This window comes from Malus sylvestris, chromosome 15 (assembly GCF_916048215.2).
Source record: "Malus sylvestris chromosome 15, drMalSylv7.2, whole genome shotgun sequence".
Lineage (NCBI taxonomy): Eukaryota > Viridiplantae > Streptophyta > Magnoliopsida > Rosales > Rosaceae > Malus > Malus sylvestris.
In genome coordinates, this window is record NC_062274.1 from 8,894,635 (window position 1) to 8,913,340 (window position 18,706).

The 18,706-nt window shown below is 36.9% G+C and overlaps 3 protein-coding genes across 6 annotated transcripts; 2 read left to right on the top strand and 1 right to left on the bottom strand.

Moving 5' to 3' along the window:
- Positions 1-224: 224 nt before the first annotated feature.
- LOC126601337 (ethylene-responsive transcription factor SHINE 2-like) lies at positions 225-1,580 on the bottom strand. Its single transcript, XM_050268023.1, has 2 exons — positions 1,325-1,580; positions 225-1,089 (listed from the first exon to the last, which is right to left on the bottom strand). The coding sequence occupies exons 1-2, from the start codon at positions 1,402-1,404 to the stop codon at positions 528-530; spliced, it is 642 nt and encodes a 213-aa protein (XP_050123980.1). The 5' UTR covers positions 1,405-1,580; the 3' UTR covers positions 225-527.
- Positions 1,581-4,054: 2,474 nt separating this feature from the next.
- Positions 4,055-8,504, top strand: LOC126601437 (phospholipase D alpha 1-like). Of its 2 annotated transcripts, none has more exons than XM_050268153.1 (5): positions 4,055-4,096; positions 4,545-4,681; positions 5,698-5,754; positions 5,867-7,721; positions 7,935-8,504. In XM_050268153.1, the coding sequence occupies exons 2-5, from the start codon at positions 4,592-4,594 to the stop codon at positions 8,363-8,365; spliced, it is 2,433 nt and encodes an 810-aa protein (XP_050124110.1). In that variant the 5' UTR covers positions 4,055-4,096; positions 4,545-4,591; the 3' UTR covers positions 8,366-8,504. The 2 variants fall into 2 exon arrangements, with proteins under 2 accessions (XP_050124110.1, XP_050124111.1); XM_050268154.1 differs by having other exon boundaries at positions 7,918-8,053.
- A 1,647-nt stretch (positions 8,505-10,151) lies between these two features.
- On the top strand, positions 10,152-13,423 carry LOC126605982 (uncharacterized). 3 transcript variants are annotated; one of them, XM_050273445.1, is made up of 5 exons: positions 10,152-10,387; positions 12,040-12,298; positions 12,718-12,805; positions 13,087-13,153; positions 13,236-13,423. In XM_050273445.1, the coding sequence occupies exons 1-5, from the start codon at positions 10,160-10,162 to the stop codon at positions 13,287-13,289; spliced, it is 696 nt and encodes a 231-aa protein (XP_050129402.1). In that variant the 5' UTR covers positions 10,152-10,159; the 3' UTR covers positions 13,290-13,423. The 3 variants fall into 3 exon arrangements, with proteins under 3 accessions (XP_050129402.1, XP_050129403.1, XP_050129404.1); XM_050273446.1 differs by having other exon boundaries at positions 10,221-10,507; positions 12,045-12,298; XM_050273447.1 differs by having other exon boundaries at positions 10,291-10,507.
- The last annotated feature ends 5,283 nt before the right edge of the window (positions 13,424-18,706 follow it).

Here is an 18,706-nt window from a genome sequence, read left to right on the forward strand (position 1 = left end):
GCATAAATTGCCGAACCACATAAATTCTTGGTGTCCATTTTCTACTTTACTTTGTGCATTCTCTATCTTGTAGTACCTACATTCCTAACACAAACCACATTTTAGTAACTTCTTTAGAGTAATATAATATCGTTCGAGTTAATATGTAGATGTAGTTAATATGTAGATGTGGTTAATACAAATACTGAAATTAACCAAGTATTGCTAATACCAAACACACAGAATTGACGAATATCTACTTCAAATCTTTCTACAAGTTGATCACCAATCACAAAACAACAGTGTGGTGGCATTTTATGATTTAATTAACTACCGTACGTAGCTGCAAATTGAGCACTTAACTGCCTCCTTACTTCGAGGACTAATAACACTAGGAATTCAAGCAGCTCAGATGGTTGGTAATATCTATCGATATTTCTACTGTACTTTGAAATATTCTATACTTCGAAATTTTTAACTGTTAAATTCCAATTATTGTTTTTTATCAAGAACTTAACGGTTAAGAACTCCGGCATATAGAATTCCCTTTAAATATCATTTCCTTCGTGAACATTACTTGTGGCTGAAGGTATTGGATAATTCCAATTCAGCAACTCCTCTATCATCTGCATTGCAAGTTTATCCTCTTCATCCTGATCTGCCTCACTCATTCCACCCTCAGTCAACCCCACCATTGACGATGACGTCAAGGATGACAGTGATTCCTCTTGATGATCATGATCAGAACTCTGATTCTTCTTCTTCCCAAGCTCAATCCTCATGACCCAATTGGAGCTCGCCCGCGATCCAGCAGGGCGCTTCTGCCAGACCCCAATGTCGGAATTGTCATTGTCGAGTCTCAGGCAAGTGAGGGAGGGAGATGGGTCTTTGCAGCATTTCCTGAGCTTGGCGCTGAGCAGCTCGGAAAGTGCTTTCGGAGACCATGGAGTGTTTTGGTCGGTGGCAGGTTTCGTTTCTTGGTCGGAATTGTTGTCTGATATCGGAAAATTGGTCTTGGCATTCTGTCCGTTCATCAAAATTGCTGCTTGGTCATATGCTCTTGCTGCTGCCTCTGCTGTCTCAAACGTCCCTAGCCACACCCTCCTCTTCCTAAAACCATCAACAACACACCAAAAAAAACAAAAAACAATAGAGAAAGTAAGAATCATTTCAATAGCATGGTGATCGAGTAGCGCAGTTAAACTGACATGTTATGTCACTAGATTCTTTCTTGTCAGACAGTCTGACATGTTACCATCCGACTGTTAGTGTTTGGAGTTAAAAATGATGAAATGGGGGTGGATGAAGTATTAAATGGAAGAATGTGAGAGTATGGTGGACTTACAGTAATGGGTGGCGAATTTCTGACACCCAAGAGCCCCACTGGCGCTGCCTGACTCCTCTGAACTTCCTTGTTTGTACCATGTTTTTATGATTTTTGAGAAATATCCATAGAGAGAGAGTTTTTGAGAGATGAGATGTTAGAGTGATGAAGGAAGAGTATAGGCATTTATAAGAACTGTCGGTGACTTGCAAGGTCGGAAAGTCTATAGTATAGAGGGAGAGAGTGCGGGTAATAAAGTCATTCACCTGCACACCCTCAGGTTCTTGACAACTGGAACAAAAGGAAATGAGCGTCATGATATGATCCTTTCTCCCTGTCCCGCCCAAAAAGAAATTGCATTTACTATTTCTTACCAACAGAAATAAAATATAAAATTAAAAAAAATTCATATTTTGTTTACTCTAATCAAATTAGCCTAGGGTTTCTTAATCCGACGAATAACATCGAACTTTTTGGGAAATTCTTGGGCATAACGTGTACATGCAACATCTTTCTCACAATACGAGCATTGTACACACTTTCATGGGCGACAAGTTTTTCGTTTATATGTTGCATACTAAAGATTTTTCTTTTCCCTCAGATGCTTAGGTCGATTTAGAATTTTTTTTTTTTAGGATTATACTATTCTTTTAGGACCAGGGTTTATTTAAAAATCATGTTGATCAAACCCATCAAAGGGTTTATTAATACAATTCAAAACAAGACTCAATGTTGAGAAATTTTTACGCACAACAAATATATACAATGTCTCTTTTCTCACAATACGAGGGAGGTTTTGTATACACTTATGTGCAACTTTTCGTCGTTGAGGCATAATAAAGACCTTTTCTTCATCTTTTCTTTTTCCTCGGATTGGCATTAAGGTGTTTGGTTAGGGGTTGACTCAAAAGACGTGGATTGGTTATTTACTCTTCTAGGACCACAAAGGTCTCTAAATTATTGACCTTTTGGCGTCCAAATTTATTGTTTGGCTTTGAATTTTCGACCTATTTTCAGTTTATCATGTAGCATGACTTGAATTATTGATCCCCTTTTCCATGTTTGGCTTAACACCATCTTCCGGACTAAATAAATGAAAGGATGTTGTTGTCAAGTTGGCTCGCCATCTAATTGTTGCAATAGGTTCTTGGAAGCTTTAGACATGCAGATGCAGTCAGTATTGGAATAGCAAGTAGCAACTCGAGAGGGAAGCAAGTGTAGAATACTGTAGGATTTATCGGCCTAGCTACTTTGTCGGATCCAGGCAGAAACTTCATGCGTGTTTATTGGTGCTGGGCGATGGGTCGTGACTCGTGATAGCTAGACGACTTATCCGATTCGTGATTTAGTTTTTATTTTTTTATTTTTTTACTCTTATTAGGATTCTCTCATTTCTTTTTTTCCCTACTCTTCTCTCATCTCCTATTTGAACGATCACGATTAAATCACATCAACATATTATGTTGACATTTTTTATAGAGAGAGATAAAGAGACGGAGTGGAGAGTGTGAGATGCGGGGAGGGAAGGAGAGGGAAATTGGAGGAGAGAGAATCCTACTTCTATTTTAGGAGGGTATCGGCTTACCTAGAAGGATGCCTATTGTACCCTAAAACCTGTACTGTAGATAGGACTTCAGGGTTTTCTTTTTTTGTAAAAGAAATACAAGAGAAACACTTTGAGACATTGTGAGAGTTGTGAGATACCAAGAACTAGGGTTTGGTGGAAGAGGATCTAGTCCGGATCTCTCCCATCAAAGGTCCAGGATCAAATGATATGAGCTGTTAAAATTTGATCCAACGGCTACAAACATAGGGACTCTCTAAAAGTTATAATAATTGTAGCCGTTAGATCAAATTTCAACGTCCCTAATCACTTGATCATGGACCCTTAATGAGATAGATCCAGACCAGATCCTCTTCCGGGTTTGGTTGGTTGTGTGAGTTATTAGAGTCCATTGAAAAAAAAAATATCTTGTTTCCGTGCTCGTTGTTATAACTACTTTTTTAATATATATTTTTTAAAATCTTTTTTATTATTGCGTTAAAAAAAATAGAACCATGAACTTAATATAATCCAACCACATTACATCACTTTTCTTCGCCATTGACTAACTCCCATTGACTTTCTTTTTACTCTTTCCAGCACAGAATAAATTGCCGTCTCATAAAACCAATTGATTAAAATTTATAAATTGGTAGAGACTTAGCACTCAAGCACCAAGTAGTTAGTAAATTTAGTAGTGAGTTTGGTATGGTTATTGTACCCAAATCTTTATACAAATTACCATATCAAATTTTTGATATGGCAATACCAAAATTTTGGTATACCATAGAATTTAGATTGGCAAGATATAATAATGGTATTGTACCAATTTTGTATTCTGCTATATTTCTGGGCTCGAATCTAACTTTTAGCCCAAAACATTTTTTGCTTTATTTTCTTTTGTAAAGTAAATTAAAATGACGTTAACCACTAGTATAGGCTTAAAATAATGTGTTACATTGGCATATTCCATAATAAATTAATACATTAAATTGGTTTGTACATAAAGCACATTGGTTTACATAATCTTCACCAAATGACTTGGAAGGTGCACAATAGGCATCTTGGAAGCAAAGAAGGAACTTATTCTAGCTTGAATTTTATGCAGATATATCCCTTCCTTCATAGACAAACTCACTGAGATTCTCCCCCTACCTCTCTCTTTCTATATGTATATGATTTATTCCAAAACCTCTTCAAATCTCTCCCCAACAAAGTAGCTTTTGTACAATACCATACAGACCTCTCACGTAAGTCTTTGTACACACAATTTCATTATAGTTTATATCCAACAGTCAAGAGGGTGTCCTTATTTTTTTAGAAAAATGAGGATCCCTTTTGTTAAAGGATTCCTATATATATATATATATATATATATATATATTATATACATTTGTTAAAGTTTTGCCCCATATAATAAAGGGAACTTTAACGAAAAGCACCCGGTACTGTTCACTTTAACGAAAAACCACATTTTTACACTAAAAACTCAATCGTGGTACTATTCACTTTACCCTTTATTTTGTCCTTATCATTAAAACTCAAAGTTTTCAAGCCCTTTTTATTAGTTTTCCTAGAATCTCCTTAGAAGTTTGTTCAATTTATGTTGCTTTAACTCTTCCGTGAAGCTATATAGTATTCTTTTATATATGTATGTGTATATACATGCATATGCTTTACCTCTATGTTTTGTTGCAGTCGAGCAATTCCCAAAAGAGTTTTAGTCACGGAAGTTAATAAATACAATGTCACGTTTGCTTCATGGGATGCTTTATGCAACAATATATGAAGTTGATAGGCTGGACACTGGATGCGGGTTCAACTTATTGTGCAAGGTACCTTGTTTTTTCAGTACGATTGAACCGAAACCTTTTAATTCTGTGCATCATTTATTTGAGCTAGTTAATTTGGATGTCACTTTTTTGTTTTATGATGTTATTATAATGCATAAGAAGTGGTTATGCGGGAAACAAAGTATAAACCGACCAAGGAAAATTGCCTCTTTTCTGCTTTTTTTTTTTTTTTTCCTCAAAATCATGTAAAGGGGTAAAAATTGATATGGTTGTAAAAAAAATTTTTTTGTTGGTATGATATGGTTGCAAAGTTGTAGAACGAGGTGGCACAATAAAACCCAAATGACTTTTCAAAGCACTTCTTTAAAACAATATTATGCAAATTTGATGATTTCAAGTTTTTTCTTTTTCCCGATGTGAGATTTATTATTAACACGTCCTCTTATGTGGACAACATAAATTGGGTGACATAGAGTACGTGTAGCCGATGGGTGTTACACATAAACAACCTTATCTTATAAGCACATGCAAAAACTATTCTTTCTCCAATTTGAGATTTGTACTTTCAACATAATATATATGAAATATTTGTTGAGAAAAGCTTTTGATCCTTGACTAAACTATAAAGTCATTATCCCCAGGTTGTACCAAACATATTCTAATGCCTCCAAGAATGTGTCAAATTTTGTTTCTCCTTCATAACTTTCTTAACTTTAAATCCTCTTCAGCTCATACAGGATAAAGAGATGTCCTGCAAGTCCGTGACTTTGCCTTAATAAATCTTTCTTATACTTTCTTATGCTTTTTTTTTTTTTTTTTGGTTACCTGCAAATCCTCTGCTACAAAATCGGTGCATCATCTTTTATGAGTAAAATAGCCATGCAAATTAATCTGGTGAACTGTAACTTTTGTTTCCCCAAATTGTACTGGAATACCATGCATAACGTCTCATATTTCAAACTTTTGACCGTATTTGAATGCTTAATTTCTCTTTTGCTCAAGTGTTCTTACCTGATATTTTTTCTTCCTTTACTTTTGACATTGTGGATGCCCCAAAGTCACCTAAAAGGTTTGCAACTCAAATCAAGAAGTTGGTGCTTTGCCGACCCCAGCAGGTATATTATACTTCCTTTGCCAAATATATTTATATCAAGTTCATTTTCCTCCAAAACTAATATTTTTCTGCATAATTCACTCTGACATTTACCATATACATTTTGTATATAGATTGTTGGATCCAAACTCTATGCAACAATTGATCTAGACAAGGCGAGGGTCGGCCGGACGCGAATGGTAAATGATCCAAACAATCCGAAATGGAGGGAAGAATTTTACATCTACTGTGCCCACAACATCTCACAAATTATATTCACTGTCAAAGATGATGATCTCATTGGGGCAACCCTAATTGGAAGAGCATATATACCAGTTGGGGACATAATCAAGGGTTATGTGGAGGAAAGATGGGTTGAAATTTTGGATGAAGATCACAATCCCATCCATGGTAATTCTAGAATTCATGTCAAGTTACAATTTTCCAGTGTTGCAGAAGATTTTCATTGGTCACTTGGGATTAGAAACCCTAAGTATGAAGGTGTTCCTCGGACGTTTTTCAATCAAAGGGAGGGTTGTAGGGTTACTCTATACCAAGATTCGCATGTTGCAGATGAATTTAATCCTCATATTCCTACGCCCCTAGGCGGATTATATGAGCCGCAGAGATGTTGGGAGGACATCTTTGATGCAATCACTAATGCAAGGCACTTTATTTACATAACTGGATGGTCTGTGTACACTAAAATAACCTTGTTAAGGGACCCAAGAAGGCGAAAAGATGACATCACACTAGGGCAGCTTCTTAAGAGGAAGGCTGATGAGGGCGTTTTGGTTCTTTTGCTTGTTTGGGATGATAGGACTTCTATTGAGGAGTTGAAGAAGGATGGTTTGATGACAACTCATGATCAAGAAACCGAAGAATATTTTCGAAACACAAAAGTGCATTGCTTCTTATGCCCTCGGAACCCTGATGTAGGGAAAAGCATAATTCAGGGTTTTCAGACTGCCACGATGTTTACTCACCATCAGAAAACGATTGTGTTGGACAGTGAGATATCAGGCAGAGGATCACAAAAGAGGAGGATTGTGAGCTTTGTCGGAGGCATTGATCTTTGTGATGGAAGATATGATACTCAAGAACATCCCTTGTTTGCAACCCTAGGCACAACCCACCAGAATGATTTCCATCAGCCCAACTTTGCAGGCTCTTCAATTAGGAAAGGTGGTCCAAGGGAGCCCTGGCATGACATTCATTGCAAACTGGAAGGGCCGGTTGCTTGGGATGTCTTATACAACTTTGAGCAGAGGTGGAAAAAACAGGTTGGAGAGAAGTTCTTAATTCCACTAGGCAAACTTGAAGAAATCACAGTTCACCCTTTACAAGATATGTTTTCGAACGACGACGAATCATGGAACGTTCAGCTATTCAGGTCCATTGACAATGGGGCTGCTTTTGGCTTCCCTGAAAAGCCTTCTGAAGCAACACAAATAGGACTTGTGAGTGGGAAGAATAACATCATCGACCGAAGCATTCAAGACGCGTATATCCATGCCATTCGCCGAGCCAAAAACTTCATTTACATTGAGAATCAGTATTTTCTTGGAAGTTCATTTGGATGGAGATCAAAAGACATTAGAGATGCGGATATCAATGCTTTACACCTTATACCGAAGGAGCTTTCGCTAAAGATTGTTAGCAAAATTGAAGTCGGAGAGAGGTTCAGCGTCTACATTGTTGTCCCAATGTGGCCAGAAGGTATGCCTGAGAGTGCTTCTGTTCAGGCTATATTGGATTGGCAAAGAAGGACAATGGAGATGATGTACACTGATATCTCAGAAGCCCTTCAGAAAAAGGGCTCAAATGCAAACCCTAGGGATTATCTCACATTCTTCTGCCTCGGCAACCGGGAGCGGGAGATGGATGGAGAATATAAACCTCCCGAGACTCCAGAGCCAGACACCGATTACAAAAGAGCTCAGAAGGCCCGGCGTTTCATGATTTACGTGCATTCAAAAATGATGATAGGTAAGTGACTCATAACCGCATATTTCCATTAGAACTAGCATGTTAGAATGAAGAGTCCTAATTCGTAGTCTAGTAACATGTTATAGCACGTCAGAATTTATGGTCTTGAATCACGGCTTAGCAACGTAACATGTTAGATACCTCGTACAGATTACTAGTCATTATGTTCCAATATTGATTAAAGTAATTTTTCTAGCATGTGTCTTGTTTTAGTTGATGATGAATACATAATCATTGGATCTGCCAACATAAACCAAAGGTCCATGGATGGGGCAAGGGACTCTGAGATTGCTATAGGAGCATTCCAACCTAACCATTTAGCTTCGAAAATCCCAGCCAAGGGCCAGATCCATGCTTTCAGGCTAGCACTATGGTATGAGCACCTCAAAGTGCCTGACGACTCCTTCGTGCATCCAGAATCTTTGGAATGCATCCGAAGAGTGAACCAGATTGCCGAAAGAAACTGGGAATTTTACTCGAGCGACACGATTGATGACATTCCAGGTCACCTTCTCCACTACCCCATTGCGGTAAGCAATAATGGAGCTCTAACAACACTGCCTGGCTTCGAATATTTTCCCGATACCAAGGCTCGTGTTTTCGGCGCCAAATCTGACTACCTTCCTCCAATCCTCACCACTTAGCTGTTGTGCTTCCTCTAAAAGTGTAGTTCCAGTTGAATAATTCAAATGTAAATTCCTACTAGTCACTAGCAATGTTGGTTCCTGATGTGTACAAAAACATATGCAAATAATATCCAAATAAAAGTTTAATGTCCACCAACTGTGATGTTGCATTTGCTTTTTTTTTTTTTTTTCTTTTAGTTCCTCTGCCCCATAATGCAATGGAATTTCCCGATATGACCTCACCAAGAAAGACATAACTGGCAGAAGCTATTTGTTGTAGGGAAATTACTTTTGCACATCCCTTCTGCACTATAATTTTTTTATAGTATTGGATTAAACAAATAAAAGGAGATTAAAGATTAAAACCAAAAAAAGGGCACACAAAATAATAGAGTGAAAATTTAACTTTTCTCTTGGTTTAGTGTTAAAAGTGATACATTTGAGAGGTGGTTTTCATGCATACAAAATTGTAAATTAGTTGACATCTTTTTTTGCCTTATACATTTCAATTTTTATGTTAATATTCTGATTCACCCAAATCAGATCAGAACTTCAGAATACACTTCATATACCCACAACAATCAAATAATTGAGTTCTTTTACCCCAAATCCAATAACTAATGTCATCTAAAAAAATACAGCAACAAGAAAAATGATGTAAAAGTACACAGCTTCGGATCTCTTTACACCAAGGCTACTGGATTAAGTGATCCGGACCTTTGAAATTTTATCCAACGGCCTACCTATTTTGATTCTTGGGAAAAGATGAAATAATTTTTTATTGTTCGATGAAATTTCAAAAACCCGAATTACTTGATTCGGTAGTCCTGGTGGAAGATATCTAGAGAGAATCTCTTTCCAAAGAACACTAATTGGATGATGATAACATGATTGATGGAATCCATCACAAACCCCATTACCAACACAATCCTAGAATTTCACAGAAGTTGTTGTAACTTGTAACCTTTGGTTCTGTCTCCCTACTCACATTTGACAAACTAATAGTACAATCACAGGACACATAAAAATATTAAGAAAATAAAAAGAAAGAAATAAATAAAAGAGAAGGGGAAAAGGTTGAAGAAGAACAGAGGGTGCCCCTTGGTTGAATCAGAAGCCAACCAGAGGGCCATCTGTTCCATGAAGGAGAGAAGGACCTAACACGTATGATATACCCAATTTCCAATCCAACTATGCCATCTTTCAGGTTCATTATAATTAAATTAAATAAAATCATTTTTCTTTTTTATGATTTTAATGTATTTTTCTTCCTTGGGAATCAAATAGAAACATGGATCTTAGGTTGCATATGAATTTTGCTAACATTAAATTGTGGGTTAATCATTTTTTTTTTGTTGGAAAATTGTGGACTCTGATGCATAGACACGGACACGAGGATACAACACAATCTCAAACGGTGATACGTTGAATTTTTAAAAATGAAGACATGATACAACATGGATAACAATAAAAAATATGGAGTTTTAAAGAAAATCCCGCGATGCTGTTCATTTTAACGAAAAACCATATTTTTACACTAAAAAGTCAAACCTGATACTATTCACTTTACCATTTATTTTGCCCTTATAATTAAAACTCAAAGTTTTCAAACTTTTTCATTAGTTTTCCTTAAAAAATATTAATTACCCAAATATAAATTTATACAATTCAAACTCTAAAAAAGAAAGGGTGGTGGTATAGAGCCGCTGGGCTCTGTAATTAGTAATTTCGGGCTATAGTCTCATTTAAACCCGAAAAATAATTAATAAAAATATGTGGTGTCGTTTTTCTCTACTGAAACAAACAAACGGCATGTCGACCTATTGCATTCATCTTCTTCACGAAGCCTCCTTCCACCAGATCGGGTCGTCTCCGTGCGACACCTTCTTCCACCAGATCGGGTCGTCTTCTTCGCGAGGCCTCCGTCTACCACATTGCGTCATCTCCGTCGCGAGGTTTTCTTCCACGTATCCAGACCGTCAGATACCCGTATCCATCTGTCAAACGCCGTATCTGTATGGGATTATGCAGGATCGTGAGGTTTGTTTCTCTCCTTTGTGGATTCAGGATTTTGGTGGACAAGTTTGAGCTTGGCCGCTTCTAGATGAAAAGCTGTAGATATTTCCCCTCTTGGGTCTCTGCCATTTTCACATGCGTGGGGTGAGTTTCTCTTTCTTTCTGTTATTTTTTGAGAGAAAAAAGGTTGTGGGTTCTGTTTGTTTCCTGAGAAAATTAAGGAAAATGAAGAAAAGTTGAAAACTTTGGATTGTTTATGTTGATTTTCTCAGCAACCAAACATAGGCATCCTGCTCTAATTGTCTGGTTATTGAGAGAATGAGGGAAGAATCATTAAAGTGAGACTTCACATGTCAGATGAGATTTGTTTTTCCAAGTATTGACTCTTGAAATTGAAATCTGAGATATGCAACTCCTTGGTGTTGTAAAATTGATTTTGCTCTTTCTGGGATGCTGACATCACAGGAAAAAAGAAGAAGATTTTAAAGTGAAAATTTGCTGTTTTTACTTTGTTTTCCCCCTTAGTTTTCTGGATGACCAAACAGGGACTTTATGTTTCTTCTGTAGCTCAAGCTTGTTCCTTTAACTTTGTTTTAGAATCTTTGTACTTTGGTTTACTTGTTCGCTAAGCGATCCTGAGAGTGAGTGAACATGGAAATGTGTTTCCAGCTTTTTTATTTCACATTCTTTGCTTCAAGCCTTAGGCATTTGGTAATTATATTCTTAGGGGTTTCCCTTCGCATGGATTTCTATAGGAAATATGTATTCTGGGTGTTGTTTTTGGTCTCAGATAGAGAGATGCTTTGAGAAGAAACTGTGCTGTTCATTTTTTGTGTTTTCCGGTGCTTGTTTTAGATCTTTTGTGGTTGTAGTTATGGAGAAAATCAATACGAAATGCAAGGCTCTTTTCAGAGTAAGGGATGCATGTTCGTTCTTTTTCATATGTAAACAATTTATTTGTAATGAATTTCTACTCCAGGGAATGATAATGCCTTGTCTTGTTATAAGAGTTTTTCACAATTGGATTGTCAGTACTGTCTGGAGTGCACTGTTTGTTGAACTTGGATCTGGTGGCGTGAGTTTGAGTGGCTAAGTTATTTTCTCATGTTTGAGTTTAATAACTTTAGTTACAAGGCTTCATTGTAGCAATGGTTGAATTCGGTACCATTGCAGTGATATTTTCGCTTTATGGATAATGATGGGTCTAAATTCATGCATGGCCGTATATCTCCATTATTGTTGAATGCTCGCTTTATATTTTTTCTTAGGCAGACTATGAATTGCCTTTGACAGCAATGCAAACCTTTTTTCTGTGAGAGTGCATGCTTAGGAGCTTGCATCATTTTCTTTTGTAAGGTTCTGTCTTGTTTACCTGAAAAAGAAAGCCAGATTTGATTATGGGTGGAAGTTTCATTAATTGGAAAATTCTACAGTTTTAAATCATGTTGATATGTATGCATCCGCACTTCAACTGTTTCCTTATTTCTTTGTTTCTGGGGTGTGGAGGCTTGGAGAGATTCCGAAGATTTTTGTATGCCGATTATATGCCCATGTAGTATTAATTTTCAATTTCCTTTTACTTGTTACAGTTTGGCATAAAATTTTGTATCTTAAATCAAATTGATAGTTGTGGCACTAATCATTTTTTGTGGTTACTTCAACCTAATTTGTAACAGAGCAGAGGCTGTCTTGGATGCTGTAGCCAACCCCGTGAACATATTCCGGTTGATGAGCAATCAAACAGACTGAGAATTCAAGGTCGATCAGTGAGAAAAAATAGCATATCAGAGGATTTCTGGAGTACTAGCACTACTGAAATGGAGAACAGCGGAGTTCAGTCTCAGAAAAGCATCTCATCTGTTAGCACTTCAAATCCCCTTGATTCCCACAGTACTTCTGCCAGCACAAGCAATACAACTGCATTTGTAAATCATGGCAAGTTCTCTCTGTGTCTCTTTCTCTTCAATGTACTTTTTGTGGGCATGCCATGTCTGACTGATATCCATGCACGTTTTATTTATCTTCAACAACAAAAGAGAAGACACTGGTGGATATTCACGAAAGTTTGATCCGCATAACCATTTTATTTTATTTTTTATGTCATCATTCTTTGATTGATCTTAGTGCTATCTTTGAGAAAAATAGAAGTTTGGCCTGGTGTTGCTGTTGCCATATTATCAAGCTGCAATATTTTAGACTAGCAAAGTGAGAGCAATGGATGATAGGTTTTGCAGTGCTTTTCTGAAACTGTGGCTTTACTATTGTCCGGAATCATATTATTGTTTTACCATGCCTCTAAATCAAATTGTTCTGTCAAACTAAATTTTTAATGTTCAAAATTTAAATGGATTCAGGTCTTTTACTCTGGAACCAGACAAGGAATCAGTGGCTTGCAAATAAACGGCCTCAACGCCAGAAGCAACTTCGAGAACCTAGAATAAGGTGAAATTTTTATTACTTGCACCTCTTGGCTCTTGCTGATATTCATTAAATCATCTCCGAACTGGTCAACCTAAACGGTTAAAGTATGAACGGACACTACCAAGCATGTAGAAATAGGTACCCTGATTACCAACTTCACCGCGTACTCGTCTTCACTTGATTTTAGCTCTCTCTTGTTTGCACATTGGATCGGCACGCAGTTGCTGCTTGTGCAAGTATTTATTCCTGGCAGTTCAATTATCAATTTTACGCTGATGATTGGATTACTGTGTTTTTTGTAGTTGGAACGCCACTTACGAGAGCTTACTCATTACCAACAAGCCTTTTCCCCAGCCGATCCCACTTCCTGTAAGTTGACTTGGCTCTACACCTATGCCAATGCTTCAGCAAACCTCTTTGATTCTGACCATTTCTGTAATTTAAATGACAGGAAATGGTCGATTTTCTCGTCAATATTTGGGAGCAAGAGGGTTTGTATGATTGACCAAGAAAACACTGTAAAAAAAAAACTCTGTTGCTTTTTTGCATGGTTTGCTTAATTATCAATAGCGACCTTACACCATTTCTCAGCTATTGTTTTTGGAAGTTGTTATTAGCATTTGAAATAGTTGTCTTCAACTCCTTCCCTATTTTGGAGCGCTAATAATCATTTTCTTGTTTTTTTGGAAAAAAACAAAACACGAAGACTGACACTAGCGTTATTACATGTGGTTAAATGCGATTAGCAGTAAAAACTAATTGATAAAAATTGAGGGATTGTCTACAAGACTTACATGTATTTAATACAATCACCATCTTACGGTCAACTAATTCATGTGAATATATGTGTTGTAGTCAAATCCGAAAAATTGAACATTTACTTAAGTAGATGGTGTAAGTAAATTGCATGGGTAGAATTAACAAAATTGAAGTTACACTGCCTAAAGTCACAAGGGCCAATTTTAAGACTTTTGCCCTTATTTATTTGTCAAAACAATGTACGGTTGGTCCATCCACGTATCACTAGTGCTTCCTTGGTGGCATCACGTTCTTCAACATTTCGTCCCACCTTAAATGCAATTTGTCCATAATATCAACAATTTTGAAAGCCATCACTTTGCCAAACGAAAAATGCGGAGTCCCATTTCCTATTTATTTTTATTTTTAATATAAGCGACAATATCATTTTAAGTAAAACTAAGACGAGCAGACATAATTTAAATTCAAAACGAAGTGAGTAAAAAAAACTTTGATTTGGATCCATATAAAAGTGCATTAATTAGACAATCCAACTAAAACCAAACAAATGGACATTGTCAAACTTGGATATGGAAAACTTTAAAATCTATAAAACCATTATTTTTTTATTGGTAATTTTTTTATAGTTGAACCAAATCGAACGAAACCGAAATTAATCATAACCACAGATGACACTTTAGATGATGCCTAAAAGGAGGAAATAAATTGCGTGAGCCAACTTAAATGGACCCAAGTCAAAAAAAAATTTGAGGACTGTGGACTAATGTGTTTGAGTATCAATCCAAATACAATGTTTTATGTCATGCATGTTCCATGTTTCACGTTTAATAATTGTAATCAGAATAAATAAAATAATAAAATGGATGCGTGAAGTGTGAACCTGTTGCTAATTTCTCCTTTAAAATTCTGTGGTATGCTTCCACGCAATGTAAATTATGCAATGGTGTTCTGTTATAAAACAAAGTCCAACCCACGACAACGATTGATATAAAACAAGTTCACTGCTATTGTAGCGTCTCGATTTTTAAAACAATATAATATGAAAAACCTTTTACACATGATATGCTTTAGTGAGGAGAAAAGTAACGTAATAGTAAACTTGTTCTATGTAAATTATTTCCTGACCCCACATTTATTCACTCTTGCTTCTCTTCAACACACAGAAGACAATGACATTTAAGCACCATGTTTTGTTACACAGTTACACTCCTTCAAACACTAGTGCAAAATTCAAACATTGAAAGAGGATGTGGGCCATCTTCATGTGAGATTTTTAAACAGAAGGATTGGTCAGCCCAATAATACATGTTCTAACTTTTTTCTAAGATTTGAGGTGCATGAATAAAACAGCGCTTCTTTATAGTAAAGTCGTCAAATTGTGTTTGATCTGTATACCAACGATCCTAGATATAGGGATGTTTAATGAGCATCCATTTAGTTAAATGAAGGTCCATGTGAGTGTAGTTCGTTACTTGTGGTGGTGAATGGTGGTTTTTGTGCTTGTGATGGTGATGACAGTGATATATGGGCACCCATTGACACTAGGGATACAGTCGCACCATTAGCTGACAAAATGTTCTTGTTACATAATATTTTAGGTAAGGAAATGTGAAATGAGTTGTTTACATGCATGGTAATTTTAAGGTTAAAAACATTAACTTATTAAATGTTGTAATAAGGCCTAAACGTGTAGGTGGCCAAGTTGGAAAAGGAAGAGCAAAGAGGTAAGACGATTTAGGTTCAAATTTTGATGGGTGTAAGTATATTTGGCTCATTTGATGTTTAGAAATCGATTAAATTGGGTAAGTCATTAGCTTCAAGCCATCTTGAAGCAAGAAATTAAGAAATTTTGTTCAAGTAAAAAAATGAACTAATCTCAAATGAAATTTACGATCTTCCCAAATCCATGCAAAATGAATAATTATTCACCTCTACCTTTATTTTCCAGTTTAACAAATATTAAATCTTATGAGTTATTCAATCTAATTCAATTCTAAGTACTAAACAAGCCCTTCAACGTACACTTGAGAATATGCATGTAGTTGGACGTGGGAAGTTTTACCTTAAATTATATGGTGATCATGGATATATTCGTTATTTGCCAAAAATAGAAAAGAGAGAGTGGGTTGGCCAGCATGATCCTTCAAGAAGAAATCTTTTAGGTTAATCAGGGGATGCATTGAGATATTCTTTCTTGTTTTTCCATGAGAAATCCTTAACCTACAACTTAAACTAATATTTGGCTGGGAAAACATATTTCAGAGAATCTTGGAATACGGATGCTCCTGACGAAGATGATCCAAAGTCCATCTTCTTAGCAAATGCAAATCATATTTCTTAATTATATATTGATAGACCCACTAATCCAGGGAGGTTGCATGCTAATTAATTAGCTTTAGCTGGCTGATGATCTGAAATAATAGTTAGTGCTTGTGCCTCTGGCTCCGCGTGGGACTGATTATTGTAAATCAAGTTGCTAGATTTAGTTGCTTAATTATACAGTTAATTGAGATTAAAGAATAGTGATTAATTAGCCTCAGAGCAAGGATTCAAAGAATGAAAGATGTTCTTGGGTGAATAGGAATACGGTCAAACATAGCACGTACACATGCATATGATGCCCCAATTTCAAATTGCTTAAAAATCGAGAGAGGAGAGAGAGAGAAATGATTAATATTAAAGTGTTTATTGTAGGTATCATGGGACTGCATACATGGAATCGAAATTCTCTGCTAACGGACTCAGAAATCTATGCCGTTGAAAAGAAAGAGATTCAAACTCTTAATTTATACGAGATGAGCTAATGAAAACCATATAAGTTAAAATATGTGGTCTAGATTTCTCAATCATTCACACCAAACATAGAGCTTCAGAAAGCATCTCAACAGCATACATGAGACTCACACTCCTAATATTTTTTTAAGGAATATGACTCCTTGGGGCATGTGGTATTGGGATTCATGGAGAAATGGCAATCGCAAGTCCTCCTTTTTTTTTTTTTTTTTTTTTTTTGAGAAGATATTGACTGGGATTCGTAGTCACTCTTATTCATCATTCATGCTTGCTCGAATTCGTGTTCACTTTAATCACTGATTAGTAAAACATGCTAGGGCTGGGCACGGGCCAGGCCGGGCCCATTTTTGAAGGGATCGGACCGGACCTGAGTTTAAAGAGAACGAGCCGGGCCGGGCCGGATAATGAAATTTCAGAATCTAGAACCGGACCTAACCTGATCCGTTTGAAACGGGCCGGTCCAGCTCAAATCCACGAGTCCAGCAACATTTTTTTTGTCAAGCCCCCTATAATTGCTGAAGACAAATCCCTCTGCAATTGCTGAAGACAAATCCCAGCCAAGCCCCAGGAACAGAAACAGAAATAAATCCCTTCAATTTCAAGTCGAAAATTTAATTCAAACACACATCTACCCACACCAAATTCAAACATGTCGAAAATTTCATGTCTTTCAAAGTGGCCAACATACATTTATACATTCACTTTCAGTTAAAAACCAAAGATTTTTTGAAAATCCATGGACATGCAAAAGCAATAAAACGAACAACCCACAACAGAAAATCCATCAAACATGTGTTTTTGATGTGCTAAACAGAAACATGAACTATCACAAGACAGAGGTCAAGATTCAACAATAGATCTGAAACTGAAATTGAACAGAGGTCAAGATTCAAGAACCTAACAAAATCCATTCGAGTTTGACATAAAGAGAGACTGATTTCTTGCATGCATTCAAAAATTAAAGCAAAAAAAAAAAAAAAAAAACGAAGGAATTCCCTGATGATGATGCCAGCGGACGGAGCTGATGATGATGGCGGCGGACGAGAGGATTTCAGTGACCATGGATCGAGATTTGATAATGATGGCGGCGGACAGAGTTGATGATGATGGCAGCATACAGAACTAGGACGGTGGGAGCGAGTCAGGAGGAGAGATCGACATCTGATGATGATGGTGGCGGACATAGGAGAGATCGACGTTTGAGTGAGAGGAGAGGAACCAAGAGGAAAGATTGATGGAAAGGGAAATTGAATAAATGATTAGGGTAGGAAATATTTTCGAATGACTTAGATTAGGACATGTTAGATACAGGCCGGGCTGGGGGCCTGTTCACTCCTATTTTAAGAACCGGCCCGCCCCGCTAAATTCATATACCCGCCACGCCCCGCCCCGTTGTGTGTTTTGAAATTTTGGACCCGCCCCAAACTGCGAGTACCTGCCCCGACTCGCGGGTCCTGGACCCGTTTGCCCACCCCTAAAACATGCTATGAAAAATGATTCCAATAATCTTCTTGTAATTCCCCTTGTAAGTGTAAAGACCACCTCATTCTCTACCATCTCAACAAACTATTTGTATAAAAAAATGCGTACTCTTGCAATAGTATCTGGATTCTCTCTTACCCCATTTCCTCTCTTATTTTCTCTCCTCGCCCCTTCTATTTGACCGGTTAAAACTAAGTAACGTCAATATTTTGTGTTGATTTCTTTATAAAAAGAGAAAAACAAAGAGGAAAATATGAGAGGAAGTAAGGAAAATGGAGGAAATTATGAAGAAAATCTCACTCCCTCTCTTTTCTGCCTATTTATAAGACTAAAAACAATTGACTTGGGAAGCAGCGAGTGCAAGTTGGTCAAAAAAAGAATCCTATAGGAAAAAGAAAAGTAGAGCAGAAGAAAGAAACAGCGAACCTAGAAAGGTGAGAGGTAATCCGTACGCGTCATTTCTGTCTCTTTCTCTCCCGATGCAGGCTGCAATCTTTCATTGTACATTGAACAACTAGGGGGAGCACAGTCCGTCCCACTTGCAGTATAAGTATCCTAAAAGTAAAAGATTAAGATAGGCTTTGCGTAATTATCGTCACAGTTATCATTCTTCTAATAAGTTAATTCACTCTTGGATCTGGATTCCATGATATATGAGATGGCTTAAGCCAAGTGTTGTGATATTATTAAGAATGTTCAGACTTTTCTTTTCAAGTTGAGGATTTGGGTTCCCAAAATGTGCTGGTTAATTACTCGTTGGAGTAGAGAAGAGAGTGCAGGAATAATCAAAGTATTCTGCACTACTTATATTGAACGTGTCGTGCTTAAAGCTCGTTGTAAGATTGTTCATACATTGATTTTAAACTAACACATCAACAGTTAATTATT